At 33.2% G+C, this 17,633-nt stretch overlaps 1 protein-coding gene across 3 annotated transcripts in view; it reads right to left on the reverse strand.

Moving 5' to 3' along the window:
- Positions 1–17,633, reverse strand: part of USP45 (ubiquitin specific peptidase 45) — a 66,230-nt gene that overhangs the window by 11,137 nt on the left and 37,460 nt on the right. For 2 of the 3 annotated variants that reach the window (XM_074333330.1, XM_074333331.1), the window contains exons 10-15: positions 10,860–10,941; positions 8,941–9,032; positions 7,630–7,686; positions 7,163–7,306; positions 5,174–5,846; positions 3,081–3,178 (exon numbers count right to left, since the gene is read on the reverse strand). In XM_074333330.1, the coding sequence (XP_074189431.1) occupies positions 3,081–3,178; positions 5,174–5,846; positions 7,163–7,306; positions 7,630–7,686; positions 8,941–9,032; positions 10,860–10,941 (1,146 nt within the window). Of the gene's footprint in view, positions 1–3,080; positions 3,179–5,173; positions 5,892–7,162; positions 7,307–7,629; positions 7,687–8,940; positions 9,033–10,859; positions 10,942–17,633 lie in introns of those variants that run through there. The other variant, XM_019738879.2, reaches the window with a different exon arrangement.

Genomic DNA, 17,633 nt, shown 5'->3' on the forward strand with positions numbered 1-17,633 from the left:
AATAAATCAAAATGAACCTTCATGTTTTTGTTTTTTTTTAAGGAGGACACAGCTCACAGTGGCCCATGGGGGGATTGAACTGGCAACCTTTGTGGTATCAGCACCATGCTCTAACCAATTGAGCTAACAGGCCACCCCCACTTCATGTTCTTAAATAAGCTCTACTTCTTTCTCTATTTTTAATTTCTAAAGGCAAAACTTGGAAAAAGTACGCTTTGCATTATGTAATGACAATAATAACTAGCTGATAGACTGTTAAAGATATTGGATAGGAAACCCACAAATAGAAACTCTATTGGAATCAGAAGATACTTAAATCTGAATTATTTGGGTAGACGAAAACTAATAGATGCAACCTTTCGTGCAAGATTTCATGGCTTACTGCAACAACATAATTTTACTATAGATCTGTTTCCTATCTCCCTTTAAAGAAAAAAAATTGTATTTTTTAACCAAAATATACCCACTTACTGATTTGTTTTTTCAAGTGATTGTTTAGAAGACATAACATGATATCTGATGTGAACTTATGAGGTCATATCCCAGGAGTAATTATTTAATCTGTATTTAGTTTGTTTGCCTCCTTTTTCCTCACCAGGTGACCGCTATAAGCATCCGATACTAACACTGTCTGAGATCATTTCAGGCTAATGTGTCCTCCCCAAACAGTACTTTGCTGTTGAGAAATTACCCCATAACAGGAGAGATTTTTGTAAAGGGCTTTAATATGAATATCTTTTAATTTATTTTTTACTTATAGTTGACATACAATATTATGTTAGTTTCAGCTGTACAACATAGTGATTAAACATTTATATACCTTACAAAGTGATCATCCCAATTAAGTTTAGTAACCATCTTGAATCCCTTTTTCTATGGGATGATTTTTAGAAAATACCTTGCCTTATGTTGGCGCATATACAGTCTCCTGCCTTTTTTTTTCCGTTTTCTTTTAACTGAATGATATCAGAAGTATTTTTCCCATGTCATTATAATGTAAATATGACGTCCAGCACATTGAACAGTTCCACTAGGCTTCCTATCTGTCATGAGCTAGAACGACTGAGATACACATTTTTGTGTATACCTCTATTTCCTCACGATAGGTTCTTAGAAGTGGAATTACTTAGTCAAAAGTAGTAGCTTTGTTTAAAAATTATGTTTTACTCAAAATTTTACTTAGTGTTCTTGATATATATTATTAAATCTCTTTCCAGGTATTACCAACTTACACGCCCACTGCTGGAACATAAAAAAGTGCCTATATCTCACTTCATCCTCGCCAGCACTACTATATCTTTGCCAATTTGACAGGTTCAAAAAGGAATCTCACTCATTTTCTTTTGCAGGAAAGGATGGACCCCTTTCTTCATACTTTCTTGGAACTTTTCTCTCTTCTATGAACTGTCAATTCATGTTCTTTACCATTTTTCTATTAGGGTCTTGATATTTTTCTTATTGATTTTTAAGAGTTCTTTGCATATTTATGATAGTAATCATTTACCATATTTATGACAAAGATCTCTGTGTGAGATTTGCCTTTCAGTGTTGTGGCTGTTTCTAATATACATCTCTAAAGTTACTACAGAGAAACAGGCTTTCAGGGACGCTAAGAATACTAGGAGCAGAGTCTGCTCCCTGTAATTCCCAGTCCCTGGGAATGAGAATACCGCTTTGCTGACATTACATTTAGCTTAAGAGCAAGAAGGGACCAAGATGTCCATAAATATTTCCCTTTAAGGTCATGAATTCTTTCTGTAAGTTGTTCCTAAATAGGGATGCAAGTACCAAATATAAAAGAACTGTGGTACATCATGTGATTAGCTTCTCAGAGCTGCATGACCCTATCTTGTTCACACAGAGTCACTGTAGTTACATACTTTCCACTAGGCGTTCAGATGTAATGGGACACTGTACATCCACTTCTGCTCTCCACGGCCATTTCATTTCCACTGAGTTTCTATAACCATGGCTATAGAAAATCAACAATTTAACCTAATCTTTCTGTGGATAGGGAGAAGGGTTGTAGAGAAAAAAATCTCTTCCTGCCCTTCTGTGGCCTCCCTGAAACACTGAAGATATATAATCAAAGCTTTCAATCTTTTCTCTTGAGATTTCTTTTCTGGCTTTTATACTTAGAAAATCTTCCATACAGAGGTCAGGTTGATATTCATTTAAGTTTTCTTCTAGTCTTTTGATAATGTGTTTCATACAATCTTAAAAAATTATCTGAAAATAGTATTGATATATGGTATAGAAGAAAGCTCTAAATCTTTATTTTCTCCCACAGCTATTATTCCTAAATCCTTTACTGAATAACAACAGCCTCCTTCCCAACTGATTTCAGAGTCTTTCATTATAACAAAAGAGCTTTAAATTATACTCATGTTTTATTTACTGACAATTCTGACCATATTGTTTTAATTATTAAAAAAGTTTTATTTTCAAACAGGTATCAAAAAATCATCCCTTTTAACTTTTGCAAGAATGTTTTGGTATTTTCACTTATTTATTCTTCCAGAGAAAGGTTAAAATCATTTTATCAAATGCAAAAAAAAAAAAAAAGAAAGAAAGAAAGAAAGAAAGAGAGAGAGAGAGAGAGAGACAAGACCTTGGAACAAAATTATAAATAATTGGAAAGAAACCTGCCACGCTAAAAATATTTTGGTTCCCTCCCATTGCAGAGCCCACAGGGTGGAGCCTGCTTTAGAGCCCATTTTGTACTTAGTCCTAGCCAACCATGCCCAGCCTACGCACCCCTCTCACTGGGATCTTGAGAGCTCAGAAAGTTATCTGTACGTTGCTCTCTCCCTGCTTTTAAGAGTTCTTAAACCTTATTTTCCTTTGACACACAAACACACATACAACTTGGGTTCCTACTACCTAAATCTTCAAATATTGTGAATTAAACAATTTTAGTTAGAAAAGTCTTATAAGCTATTATGGCTCAAAAGGCAGTAAATCCCATATGACAAATTTTTAAATGCATTAACATTCATCCTTGACAGTATTTTACAAGACTTAGGGCTCTGCAAAACATATGATGAAAATTACTAAAGTGCTGCTAAAGGGACTTTTACCTGATGGAACCTTTTAAGATGGAGAATTAGGATAGCTGGAACAGCAGAAATGAGCAACTGCTTCCTGGCATTAGTATAAATCCCTTCTGCTTTCTTTTCTGCATAAAATATAATAAATTTATGTGTAAGATTCCATTTTATTATCTACCAAATAATATAGTCAATATTTATATAGAAGCATCATACCACATTTTTGAAAATATTAAAAAGGAAATTAGAATGAACTACTGATATATGTAACAGCATGGATGAATCTCAAAGCATTATGCTAAGTGGCAAAGAGGCAGAGACAAAAGGCTATATACTATATAATTCCATTTACTGTTATCCTGGAGAAGGCAAAACTACAGGGAAAAGAATCACATTAGTGAGTACAGGAAATGGAGAATGGAGGAGGGGATTAACTGCAAAGGGGAAATATTTTGGGGCAATGGAAATGTTTTATATCTTGATGGTGGCTACATTACTATATGTTATCAAAACTCATTAAACTGTAAAAAGGATTAATTTTGTTGTATGCAAATTATATACTGCATGCAAACTATTATATGCAAATTAAGTATATCTGATTTTCTTTTTAAGGAAAAAAAGTTAGACTTCTGGTTACGGGGTGCCTCTACTCCTTTCCAAAACCACTAAAATGAAAGTTTTTTTTTTTTCTAAAGGCATGCACTTATACAGACAAAGAATGGGTGAGGTGACACTTGAAGCACAATTTTGGAAGCTGGAAAGGTCTAGTAGTGACTTATGACAATGCCCTCTAGCCAAAGACCACCAGAAACAAACCCAAAATACATAAAATTAGCTATTATACATTGCAGTGAAAGGAGATCATGTATGATGGGAAGGAATCACGGGGCATTTCAATAAGAGGTTGTTAGAAAGGAGTTGTGATATCATTTGAATATGGTCAATTGCATATTTAACTTGGAGTAATATAAATTGGTATTTCTTCCATCTCCCACCTAGACATTTCCTTACTTACCAGTGTATTAAGCATGTCTTTATTCTGATGTTTTGACAATTAGGGCCTTGCTAACACTAGAAGGAGGGCTTCTCCCAGAGCTAGCTAATTCCTAGAGACAGTAAACAACTTAAGTGTGTCTTTCATATGCAAACAAACTAATCCAAAACCCACACCCCAACTACCTCCAATGTTGGGCTCTATCCACCTGCCCTAATCACACCAGGGCCAGTTACCAGACAACTAGAGAAAGCCTCTATAGCCCAGAGCCCACAGAAATTATACAAAACTAGTCAGTCCTAAACTTGTTTATCCAGCCTCACCCGTTCCTTCCCTTGGAAATCATAATAAAAGCTCTTGCCCTCGTTCCCCCTCATTCCCTCCCTGTCCTGACAACCCTGGTGCTCCCGTGCCCCCTCCTCTTGGGAACTGTAACTAACAAACTATCTTTTCAGCAGCAACCATCTCCTAATCTGTTTGCCTCACCATACCTGAATAATAATAAAATCTACATTTTGAAACAACTAGTCATTAAGAATCAGTATTCTCTCCATTTAATTAAGGCTAGAGGAGCACTGAAAATTTCTTACTTGACAAGTCCCCTATTTACCATTTTTCTCTGGTCAAACTAAACACAGTTATTATGTTGCTCATTTTATAATATACAATTATTTAATATCTTCAAATTTATATCTTATTATATGACTTTACACTAGATTAACTGGATTTGTGAAGCGCATAAATCTCATCATTTGTGACACACATTAATCTCATCGTTAATCTCACTAGTGATACTATTTTAAGTTTTAGGGAAATTTCTTCTGGAAAGATTTCAGACAGCTAGTCCCCTGAAATAAAATTATGTGGATTTGTACTTTAAAGGCAGAGATGGATACTTTAGGTTCTTCAATTTATTTCAACAAAAATCTATTGAAAATTTACTCTGCCCAGTCAGTGTCTTTAGTGCTGAGGTACAAATATGCAAATGTGAATATGACAGTCTCCACCTCCAAGCAGCTCAAGTATGGAAACAAGGTTCTTAGGTTCCTCTCTTTGATATCTATAACCAACTGGTCACTATTAGATAATTCATGAATGCTAAAAAACAGTAATTAAGCTAAATATTTACCCGCAGTACTGGATTCCCCTTGGTACTTCCGTTTCTTTTCAGTACAGTTCTCACATAGAAGCTTGTTATTCCCCATTAGTAATTCCATAGATGTAAACTGGTAGAGACAGGACTGAATTGAACATTCTTTAGAAGTAGTTATATAGCTCTGAGAAAGGGTCTGAAAAGCATTTTGGGGACTATGAGACATCATATGCTCCTCCTCTGAAAAACATAACTTATTTGGAAGATTTACTGGCTGATTTTCTCTGTCAAAATCTCTATCTCCAGTTACAGTGCTGCTTAAATGAAGTTCAGCAATAGCTTCAGCCACTCCCTCATCAACACTGTCAGACTCCTTGGTGGGTGGTTCGCTGGCTGAAGGATGATGAAGGTGTCCATTTGTGTGCACATAGCATCCACTACTGGATCTCAACGATGCATTCTGCTTAGAGGCACTTTCAGATTCTGAAGCCTCACTGTCGGCATCAACACTACTTTCCGAATGGCTGCCTTCTTTTTCACTGCCGTCGGTAGGGCTTTCAGTCAGCGTTGACTCCGTACTCATGACACTTGCAAACACTGAAGAATCCCCATTCATTTCAAGGTTTCCATTTTTCCGGTTTATGACAACAGCTTTATCTTCTCCGGATGACAATTTTCTTATACGCTTTCTGCCATGAATTAGTTGATTCTGTAAGTTGACAGTGTTTTCAGAGAAAAGAATCTTGTGACCTTACTGAAAATAAATGCCAGTAAGTCTTATTTAAGTATTCCACAATTATTAAATACATACTATTTCTAATACCTCTGAAATCTATTTCCTAAATCTACATAAACTACAATCAGTAGAAGAGATACTGACAAATAGTTCTAATTTAAAAATAAACCTTTACACAAGAAACCAACAATAGTTGTTACCCATTTAAAGAGAAGGAAACAGTACTTTTGTAGAACAGTGCGTTGAGGGAGGCTTTTCAAATATAAACCTTTGCATCTCTGTAGTCTTGCCACTTAAAAAGCCTTCTACGGAGCAAGTTAAATCTGATCATGTATCAATTTGCCAAGTAAGTACAAATCACATCATGTAAAAAACAATTTTTTTTAATGAAGTGAAAATTCAAATTGATTTCTTTAAATTTACATGGACAATTCAACGACCAGGTATGTCCCTAGTGAAATAATAGGTCTAGACAATGGTCATCGATAACTGGTACCGTCCCAAAAAGAGACATGAGACATGATGCGCATCTCCTTGACGGAAATAAGTATACACCACCACTGAAAAGTTTTCTCGCCAAAAATTAAATAAATAATCGAACCTAAACCTAATTAGGCCTCTAGATCTAAATGCCTTAGAGAGAAAATAGTGGAGACAGAGGCACCTGTTAACAACATGAGAATGTAATAGTAAAATGAATTAGTATTGATGTGGGAATGTGAGGAACTGCTGAAAAAAAAGAAAATGACCTGGTTTCTTCAACAAATGAAAAAAGGTGCAAAGGAAAAAAGGCGGGGGATGGAGAGGGAACAACAATCTGTAGATTAAAAGAGATTTAGGAGATATGTCAATCAATTGCAATCTATAGATCTTTTTTTAGATCCTGAATTCAAACACACTTTAAAAAGCAAAACCAAAAACCAAGTATTTATGAGACAACTGTAGAAATTTAAATAACTGGATATTGGTGCTACTAAGAAGTCATTAATATTTCAGGTATGATAATGGGACTGTGGTTATTTAGTTAAAAAGAGTATTTATCTCTTAGAGACACACATTAGAGTGTACGACACATTTGGGATTTATTCCAAAATAATCTGGAGTGGGAGGGGGGAGAACATAAGATATAGATAAAACACTATTAACCATGAGCTAGTAACCATTATGAAGCTGAGAAATGGGTACATGGGAGTTTATTATACTATTTTCTCTACTTTTGTGTATTTTTTACATTTTTATTAATAAAAAATTTTAAAAACTAGATGTCTCCCAAATGCACACAAGCTTACCTTATCTTTAGATGAAGAAGGCTTCTTGGTTGCTCTGGGCTGATGAGTATTTTCTATAGTAACAGTGCCACTGAACTGACCAATATCTGTCTCCTTTACACTTCTATATTTACTCATTCTTCCCAAAAGTACAGGTTTTGAAACCTACATAGATGTCATGTACATAACACAAAACTTCTTTAAGAAATAAATTCTGGATAGCATCTACTTTTTAAAATTTCTAAGTCATTTGAAATGTAATTTCCTTGACATTAATTCTCAAAATATAAAGCATAAGGGTTTAAATTCCTTGAGAATAAGAACTATATCATACTTTATGCATACACAAACCCCAATATTACACTGTACAATTACTGTATATAAAAAATAATGACTCAGGTATCTGATAATATACTCAACAAATATCTACACATGAGTAAATAAATGCCCTTCACAGAAGACTTATTAGTAAGTTTTATTCTCCTTACCCTTTCTTCTATTATAGGAAGTGAAATATCAATAAAAGGATCTTTCACTGTGGAGATCTTTAAAAGAAAACATTGAGGACTTCAGTTAGAATTCTAATATAGACAATGTAGCTTCATAAAGTCTTAAAGAAATCAAACTTCCCAGGCAACTTAAAATTTTAAGTTAAAAAACATTCCTGGAACAAATAGCAATTTAATTGGGCATAGTAGCACATAACGTTAACTAAAACAAGATATCCCAAAACTTTAATAAATACAACTCAGTTGAATTTTATAATGTCAATATGACTAACCTGTAATAGTTAAAGTAATTCCAAAATAAACTGTGTAGTATAACAATGATTAACTAAAGATATAAATATATTTTTGGTGAAATCAATGCCACAACATAAGTAAAATATAAAATGTTAAGAAAAAGCCATGAAAAAAAAACAGAGTCTGACTGCTTCATAGATTCTTTAAGATAGTTCTGTTTTAAAAGATACTCTCTAGCTTGTGAGAGAGGAATCAACTTCTATGTTGAATATATTAAAAATCTAATATCATGTTGATACAGTCTGTGCTTCCATATGACAAGCTAGGAGATATAATATATATTACGTACTGATTGTATAAGACTAGAGAAGATAGAAAGGAACTCCATAATCTGGGACATAAGAATGAACATAAAGACTCTCTCTTTTAAAATAAACTCTGACAAAAGTTTAAACTGATCATACGCTAAGCCACACACTTTCAGAAATATTCCTTATCAAGCAATTGAAAACTTATAAAAATTTATATATCTTTAAATTGTTGTTAAAGTACAGATGGCATTCCAAATAAAAATTATCATTAAATTCAAAGATGAGTCAAGGCTACTTTAAAAAAAACTTCAAAGTCCTAGAAAAGGAAACTTGAAATCAAATGTGGTAGGTTACCCTAGGTTATGTTACTACATTAAATTATTTCTGTTGGAATTACATTTTAGGGCAATGCATAATTACATAACATAGTTATCCCGGTCACAAAACTTTCTCTTTTATTTCAATACAAACAAGTAGCTAACACATTCAAGCATGTTAAAATAGGCTAAGAGAACTTCACAGGTTTCTCGAGAGGAAAAATAACACATCTACTTTAAAAAATTATAAATTATGTTGATTTCCTAGGAGTGAAAAATACAGTTTAAGCAAATTTTCAAAATCTATTATGTAGTCATCTGCCACAAAAATAAATGACTGCTGATGATTATATGTAAAAGAAAGAAAACAATATACAACAATATGATTGTAATCTAGTCCATGTTGAAGTGAATTTCAAAGTACCTACCTCTGCACATTCTTCACACATGACCGTGCTAGTTAATTCACCAATAAAGATCTGATTTATGAAGTTCATTTTCACTCCTTCTCTTCCATATGCTGCAAAAATAATACTTTTTAATACAAAAAAATATGTCAACCATCAACCTAACAATGTAACATGCTTTTTTCTGTTGATTCAAAAGAAATGTAAGGCAGATGTCCAGTACCACATTTAATAATGTTTTACTATATGATGTTATAATGACTTCTCCTTCACAATTTTGTTGAGAAAGTGTGACAATCAACTATAGTAGTCGCCAAGTAAAAACGAACTGCTCTTAAGAGGTAAAATAAATAGAGCAATAATCACTATTCCTATTACACCTTAAGAGCTGCCATTAAACCCTTTAAAGCCTGTGCCTGACCTACAGATAGCGGGATGGGAAAGGAGATTATGCTTTGAGGGCTACAGATACCAGAACAGTAACAAGAAATGACAGAGTAGTAAGAGAAGTAAACACAACATAGTGTAAAGAATTAACAAGGCAATTAATAACTCTGTTATATATATAACTGTTCAGTTACATAAAAAATGTCAAAATTATTCTGTTTGAAAAATACTTATAAATCAAAGGAAATTATGCCCATGATTTGCTTCAAAATAGTCAGGGATTGGGAGAAAACAGATGAAACATAACACCCTATGAATTGAACATAGTTTCTGTGGGGTGCTGGGTACATGGGGCTTCATTATACTATTTTCTCTACTTCAATAAAAGTTTGAAATTTTCCATAATAAACATTGAGGGTAAAATATATTAACAAACCGATTCACTCCTCTTTCAAACTTTTCTTCTATCCTGTTTGGGTCTCTACCTTCAAACATCACACAAACAACATTTTAAAACATTATTTGAAGCACTGAACGACAGAGCAGACATATCTGGATGTATCATTAAACATTTACTAATTATAACTACTTAGAAATCATGATAAACCAAGATGTTTCATTAAGAAAAATTGTATAAGCGATTAAAAATAAAAAAGATTACAAAACTGGAAAGAGGTGAAAGTAAAAGGGGGTAGTTATTCTAAACATGCACTAGATGGCAGTATCTCAAAACAAAAGAACAAAGAGGATGCTTGAGAATCTACATTTTTAAAAATCATGAGCCCTTAATTGCATATAAAGTTTTGGCATGTACGATCACAATGTATGTATATTTTTCACATGTAGCATGTGCATATAATGTTACAAAAACATAGAAGTTAGGAGAATAAATAAAATACCAGTAATATTTTTAAATGTCTTATAAAAATAATGACATCATATTACCATTAGTTAATATCTCAAGGCAGAATATACATCTAGGACAAGGTAAATTACTAATAATATAGAATATAAACCCACATTTAAATATTGAGAATTATAAGTGATCAGCTTTAATTAGATAATCAGTGTCTTTGCCTCACATTTTGGCTTAGTAAAGCAGTCATGTATGCTTGACCTGTTAGTACTCTGTTCAATAAATGGTCTCCTTGCAGGAATCTTTGGAGCACTTAAGCAGTTTTTCTAGTACAGATAAACCCATTTACCCAAGCACACTTCAATTGCAAAATGATACAGTGTGATAACAGTGAACTTTCAAGTGAGGCTGGTACTTCCAACAACCTTTCAAATGTCCCTTAGGATACTTCACATAAGGGCATTAGTGCCACTCTGCACTAATATTAGTTTTATTTTTAATAATTCGCATTGATACATCCTAACACTTTCTATGACCCACTACACTATCTTGCAGCCACTGGAATAAGTATACCTTCATTTTAAGGCCACTACTTTAGATAATTAGTTCGCATAATGCTCGGTTCTTTTTCCCCTGAAAATGAACTTGTAATATTTTCTTCTAGAAGAAAGTTTTAACAGTGAAATAATCAACATACCTTTGACTTTTTTCCTAGTTTCATCATCAGCAGTTTTAGTAGTTGGGTTGTTAAATGCTTTTAGAATGCTAGCTTGTATTCTCTATAAAACAAAGTTAATAAGAATTTAGTAAGTATCTATTCTTTCAAAGCAGTATTTTGTCTTCCTTTGAATATCTGGGTTAGTAAGTTAACTCCAGTCTCATCCCCTCAATAAATAATAGAAGGACTTTCAAACAACAAGGTACCCTGGATCTCAGTTCCCTGGTCTGTGAAACAAAATGAACTTCTAAAAAATGAAATATGTCCTTTCCTCAAGTTCTAAAATTCCATGAATGAACAATTCTCTTATTTGGGGGAGAATTTGGAATTAGAGTCAAAGTTCCTATGTTTAGCTTCTATCTTGGGTTAAAATATTTTTCTCAGTCTAAAAAAAGCAAGCAGCCTAGTCTCATTTTTTCTTACAGGTCTAAAGTAAGTTTTCCGTCTTTTCCTTTCTCTCCCCCCTCTCTCTCCATTTGTCCCTCTTTCCTTCCTTCTCCCCGTCTCTGTCCCTAAAATAATGTATTTCTTAATCAGGACAAAAAGTCATGAATAAACCATATGAAATTTTTTGTCCATGAAGAAAATCTTAATATACATGAGATCTTACCCTAGTCACTACGACTTCCATGCACATTGTTTTATGTATATACATATGGCTAAAGTCCAGAATATCGAATTAATGTCCACAGCAAGAATACTCCAAATGTTGCCTTTTGTTTTATTTGAGTTTAGTTGTCAGTAATGATAATGTAGTAAATTCTTTAGTGGCTCTTAGTAAATGACAAGGCTTATGTATCCACATATCCTGCATTTATTTTAGGAAAGATCTAACGTCACAGAAAACTTTCAGAATTAAATAAAACTACATATTCCAATAAAAACTTATTTAAGCTAATGAATCATTATCTTTTACACTAATTATGCCCCTAATTAGTGGATGAAGTTCATCTTCTCTAATTCACATTTTAACAGTGGGGTGAAAGGAAAACTTGTTAATTATCCTTTAAAATATCTTTTTAAGTAAAGTCTTAATCACAGGTTTTCATGTGTGAGACCACTGTTTGATCTGGACTTCCTGGTGTAAAAATGGTAATAAATATGTCAAAGAGAAACTAAACCCAAACTGCAGACTTCTCAGAGAATCCAAGATACTTTCCACTATTCAGAAGAAAATTCACAGCTTTAAATATTTAAATCAATTGAAAAGAATAAAAACAAATTATGCAGCCAATTTATAAGTTTAGAAAAAAAGATATCAATACTGAACAAAAGTAGAAGAGTCAGTGGAAATAAAAGTGAAAATTAAAGAGAATAAATGAATCAAAAGCTGATTCTGTGGCTGGGAGATAAATAAACCCAATAGTTAATCTTAATCAAGGATAAAAAATACAACATCACACCTAAGAAAAAAGGGAAACCACTAGCAAAATTAAAGATACTTGAAGTGATCATCAGAGGCCACTATACTCGACTCTCACATAATTACATTGGAAAATTTAGAAAAAAACATGTAATTTTCCAGGAAATTAATCCCAGAAGAGACAGAAAATCTTCCAGCTTTAATGGGGGGTGGGGAAGAGGAGAAGTTGTTAGGTAGTTCTCCTTACAAAAAGCTCCATGCGCTAACAATTTCACAGAGGAATGCCACTAAAGCTATGTTCCAGGGCATAGCAAAAGGGAAACTTCCAAATTATTTTCATGAAGCACAATAATGGTACCTAAAGCTGACAAAGAATGCACACAACACACAGCAATACCAATCATGAAAAAATTCAACAGACTACAGCAGCACATTTAAAATACAGTAGTACAATATGACCAAGAGGCTTTTACTCTAGTAATGCATATCATTATAGTAATATAAGTCATCATATTAATAGATGTAGGAGAAAAAATTATAAGATCAAATCCTTTCATATCCCCTATTCATGACTCTTAGTTACCAATGTATTAAAGTTCTAGTCATTGCATTTGATAGAAAAATAAATCTCAAAGGTCTAAAAATTGTAGAGAAGATAAAATATAATAAAGTCAATAGCCTTCACACACAAACAGAAGATATGGGAGAAAATACCCCATTTACAATAGCCACTAAAAAGACATAATAACTAGGAATAAACTTTAAAAATGTGTAAGATCTAGATGAAGAAAATTTTAAAATAGTACTGAAAGACACAAGAAAACTTGATTAAACACAAAGACACACTGTGTTCTTGAATAGGTCCTAACATTATAAACATTTGAATCTCCCCCACCCCAAATTTGTGCATTTAACAAAATTTCAGTAAAAACAGTAATAGTTGGGGGTGGGGTGGGGGTTTGTTTTGTTATTTGAATGTAAGAGGTTGAAGGGAGACTGGTTCTAAATTAGATATGAAAAGTGAACAAGAATAGCAAAGAAAACTGGGGTTTGGGGGTGCAGTGAGAGATGACTGGTCCTACTAGATTTATTGAAATGCATTAAAATATAATTTAAAATATGATCCTAGTATTCGAACAGATAGGCAAATAAAATGAATGAAAAGTTACGAAATAATAAACCCAAATACATATGAAAAATTAGTATAATTAGAAGGTTATTAATTTGGTGGGAAAAGCATATTACACAGTTTGGATCACTGTAGGACAGTCAAAAAGGAAACAGGATGTATTTCAATGGATCAAGAGTTAAATTTAAAATGTATCATAAAAGTACTAGAAGAAAACATGAGAAATTCTTTTATAACCTTGGAGGAGGAATGCCTTTTTAACTATGACTCAATATCCAGAAGCCATAAAAAAAGGCTGTTAAATTCAAAAACAAAAAAATTTTAAACTTTATATATATAAAAAAAACTGCTTCCACATTATAAGCAAAATCAAAACACAAATGACAAACTTGGAAACAAACATATTCTCTCCTAGTACACAAAAAGCTTTTAGAAATCAGCAAAGAATCAAAACCTAGTAGAAAAATGGGTAAAAAATAAGAACAGATGAGAAGATACTGAGCCTCACTTAAAAGAGAAATGTACACTAAAACTACCACTTTCAACCTAGCAGACTGGCAAAAATTTTTAAAGTTTGACAAAAAAAATCTTTTAGTGAGGCTATGGGGAAACAGACTTTCTTATATGGTATGTTGCTGACAGAAGTGAAAATTGTATGCCTTTGGAGAACAATTTGGTATCTATTAAAATTACAAATGTATATATCATTTGATCCAGCAATCTCATTTCTGTATTTACAATAGATATACTTACACACATGCAAAATAACACATACATACACATTATTCATTATAGCATTGTTCATAAAAGCAAAAACAATGGAAACAACATATAAGGGATAATCAATAAGGAATTGGTTAAGTACGTTGGGGTGAAAAAATAGGGAAGCTTTCTATCTTCTGCTATGGAAAGACTGCTACAATATCTTAAGTGAAAAAAGACAAAACACAGAAAGGTGTATATATAATATATGCCACCTTTTGAATAAAGTAAGGGAAAAAATATATATATATATATATAATTTCCCTTTACACACCCACCACCACCACCACCACCACCACCACCAAATGAAAGCATAAACCAAAAAAGATAACAACATGGTGTATAGACACCATCAGGGCCAACACATAAGAGAGGCAAAGGGAATTCCCAGGAGCAAGTTAGGGAAAAGTCTAGAATGATGCCTATGCATCAAACATGGGAAGCAACCAATCCAGACTGGAGCAGTGAAACCTGTGAGATAGACATACCAGTACAACCAACACCAATATCCCCTCTGCCATTGTACCATGCTTTTAATCTAAGGACAGAATACATGGGACATAAGCTGCTAATGTCCCTATTCTCCCCTCTATGCCCTGTTGCCTGGATCAGCACAGGTTATACTCATACATTATATTTACCCTCCAGAATCATTCTGCTCTGACCTATTCCTGAGAGTCATGAGCCAGAAGCAGAAAACAGACAGCTAGTACCTGGTCTCTACTACATCTCTGCTAGTTGCCTTGACTATTCCATGCCTGGCTCAGAACACATGCATGATTGTGCTCACTGACTTCCCCAGAAAAAGCTCTTGTAAATTCTGGGAAGCCAAAACCAGAGTATGTTGCAGAGATTCTCTCAGCTCATCTTGCTTCACGAGTCTTCATCCAATAATGCCAATAGGTTTGTACTTGCTACCCAGTTTTGCAAAACTAAACAATATATTGTTTAAGCATACATTGGTAGCTCTCAAAACTGTAAGAAAAAGCAATCGAATGATTTCTCTAAGTCAGAATAGTGGTTATCTCTGATAAGGAAGAAATGCTTGGGGGAAAAAAGGAACAGGTAGCTTCTTTAGTACTACTGTGTTTCCCCGAAAATAAGACGGGGTCTTATATTAATTTTTGCTCCAAAAGACACATTAGGGCTTATGTTCAGGGGATGTTATCCTGAAAAATCATGCCAGGGCTTATTTTCTGGTTAGGTCTTATTTTCGGGGAAACACAGTAATAAATTCTTTTTTTTTTTTTAACACTGGGAGTGGTGGTGAGGAGGAGTGCTAGTGGTATTTATATTATCCTTTAAACTGTATGTATATTTGTACACATTCTTCTGTATGCATGATATGTTCCATAGTAAGTTTTTAACACCCTCCCCCAGTAATTGTGGAACTGAGTTTTGTTTGTTAACTGGCCTATGATCAGCGCTTTATATTTCCTAGAGCTGCTCACTATTTTCTTCCAGTGTATTTTGAAAGTTAATGCAAAATTCAAAAACTTAAATATATACGAGTAGGGTATAAAAGTAAACATACCATGTCATACTGCCCTGAAATATATGCAAAGGTAATCAAAATAAAATGTGTCCCAGAAGCTATTAAATATTGTCACAGTCTCCAGTTCAGACTAAATAAATTTTAAAACTGATATAATTCAGATATTGTCTAAGCTAAATTTAACTTACACCTTGAAAAAAGAATTTCTTTAACTAAAATAAGAAAATTAGAATAGCGTGAATTCCAGCAGGAGAAATATTTAATGGACATAAAGGAAAGATTCCAATGTTCACCTGTAAATATTTAACAGAACTATAAAAAGCCTCTCTAGCTACTAAAAATAAAGACCTCTAACTCAACTTGAAGTCTGTAAATTTATTCTACAATTTGAACATTTGATTAATTTAGACATGACTTTCAATATGATTTAATAAGCCTTTGTTACATTCTAAAATGTAAGCTATATCACCTCTTAAAAAGAGGAAAAATAAAGTAAAATAAAAAAACAAAAACAGCAAAAAAAGATTAAAACCAATGAAGGTGATTAAATTATTAACTTCTAAACTATTAGACTTTTGCTTTTTTATTGTCTCCTAGACACAAATTTTTGTTCTCTGCTCTACACTATTAAAGAGTTAATTAACAGGTAACTTGTCAAGTCAATAAAGTAAATGGGTTTAGGTACATCTACAACTTCTCATTGTTAAGAGCTGTGCTTGAACCATTTAGGTTAAAAAACAAAGATAGACTTTGGTCAGGGAGCTAACAATTGCAGCACATTAATCAACTAGCACTTTCCAAGTACAACTATTATAATACAAATTTCCATTTTAAACTTCTTTCAAAAATAAGTGCAAAAAACTCATAGTTTAATTGAGATATTGTATCTTTTAAATAATCCTATCCAATAATGTGCTAAAGTCATGTCTTTGAGAAGACAATAAAACTGAAACATCACTTAGTGATAGCTCAAATTAAAACAAAAAAGTCAAACAGCATGTATGTTTGTAAGTTGAAAAGACTGTCTATGAAAGTTCTTATATAATAGTAAATTTGATTTTATTTTGCACATAAAAATTTACAATTTTTGCACAAATGATCCCTTTAGTGCTCTATTCAGGAAGAGCATGTTATATTCCTGAACTTTATAGTCATAAGAAAAAGACATTCTGAAACAATACGAAAGGAGGTCAGCAGTTTTTAATCATTACTAAAAGCTTCTGGTGCCAGACATAACGCCAAAACCTTTCTTCAATCAAAAACACACAGCAGTGACAAACTAGACAACAGCAGGATTAACAGCTGTGGGGTTCCCAGGCCAGACAATGCAGCTCCTGCCTGGGTACTCACTGTAACTGACCGGCACGACTGTCCTTGCTTACAAGACTGAATAGATCCACAGCGTTGACATTTTAATTTTGCCACACCATCTAAAACCCTCAAAGAGAGGAAGAAAGATAGGAGCTTTCAAAAATTCAAAAATTAATGTTTCCTGCTGTACTGCCTGAGTTTTTAAGATACGGTGAATTGCAATGCACCATTATGACAAAATAATAATTTAACTGTAACAAAGAATGTTATCAAGTAATAGAAGCGAAACAAACAAAAAAAAGGATAGATTTTGTTTTATTTGTAATATCAACAGAGAGAAACGAAGTAAAGAGGTAATTTTTAATTCCATTTACAATGATACATGACCACCATGTAGAAAACATATTCCTGCAAATCATAGGGGGGAGAATCATTCTAGCAATTGATAGTCTGAAGTAATCTTTAACTCGTATTATCATATGTAGGTTCAGAAGCTTAGAAATACATTTACTATTCATAATATAAAGGCAGAGCATCTCTCCCCACCTAGCTACTTTGTATTGTCCCCCTCAACAAGAGTATCAATACACCAGAGTTATTAACTTAGATTTAATACTTATTCAAATAGTGAAATAATTGTGCTTAAATTTTAAATAGCAAGCTTAAAAAAAAACATATTATTTATACTGGTCA

Source organism: Rhinolophus sinicus, linkage group LG05 (assembly GCF_036562045.2).
Source record: "Rhinolophus sinicus isolate RSC01 linkage group LG05, ASM3656204v1, whole genome shotgun sequence".
NCBI lineage: Eukaryota > Metazoa > Chordata > Mammalia > Chiroptera > Rhinolophidae > Rhinolophus > Rhinolophus sinicus.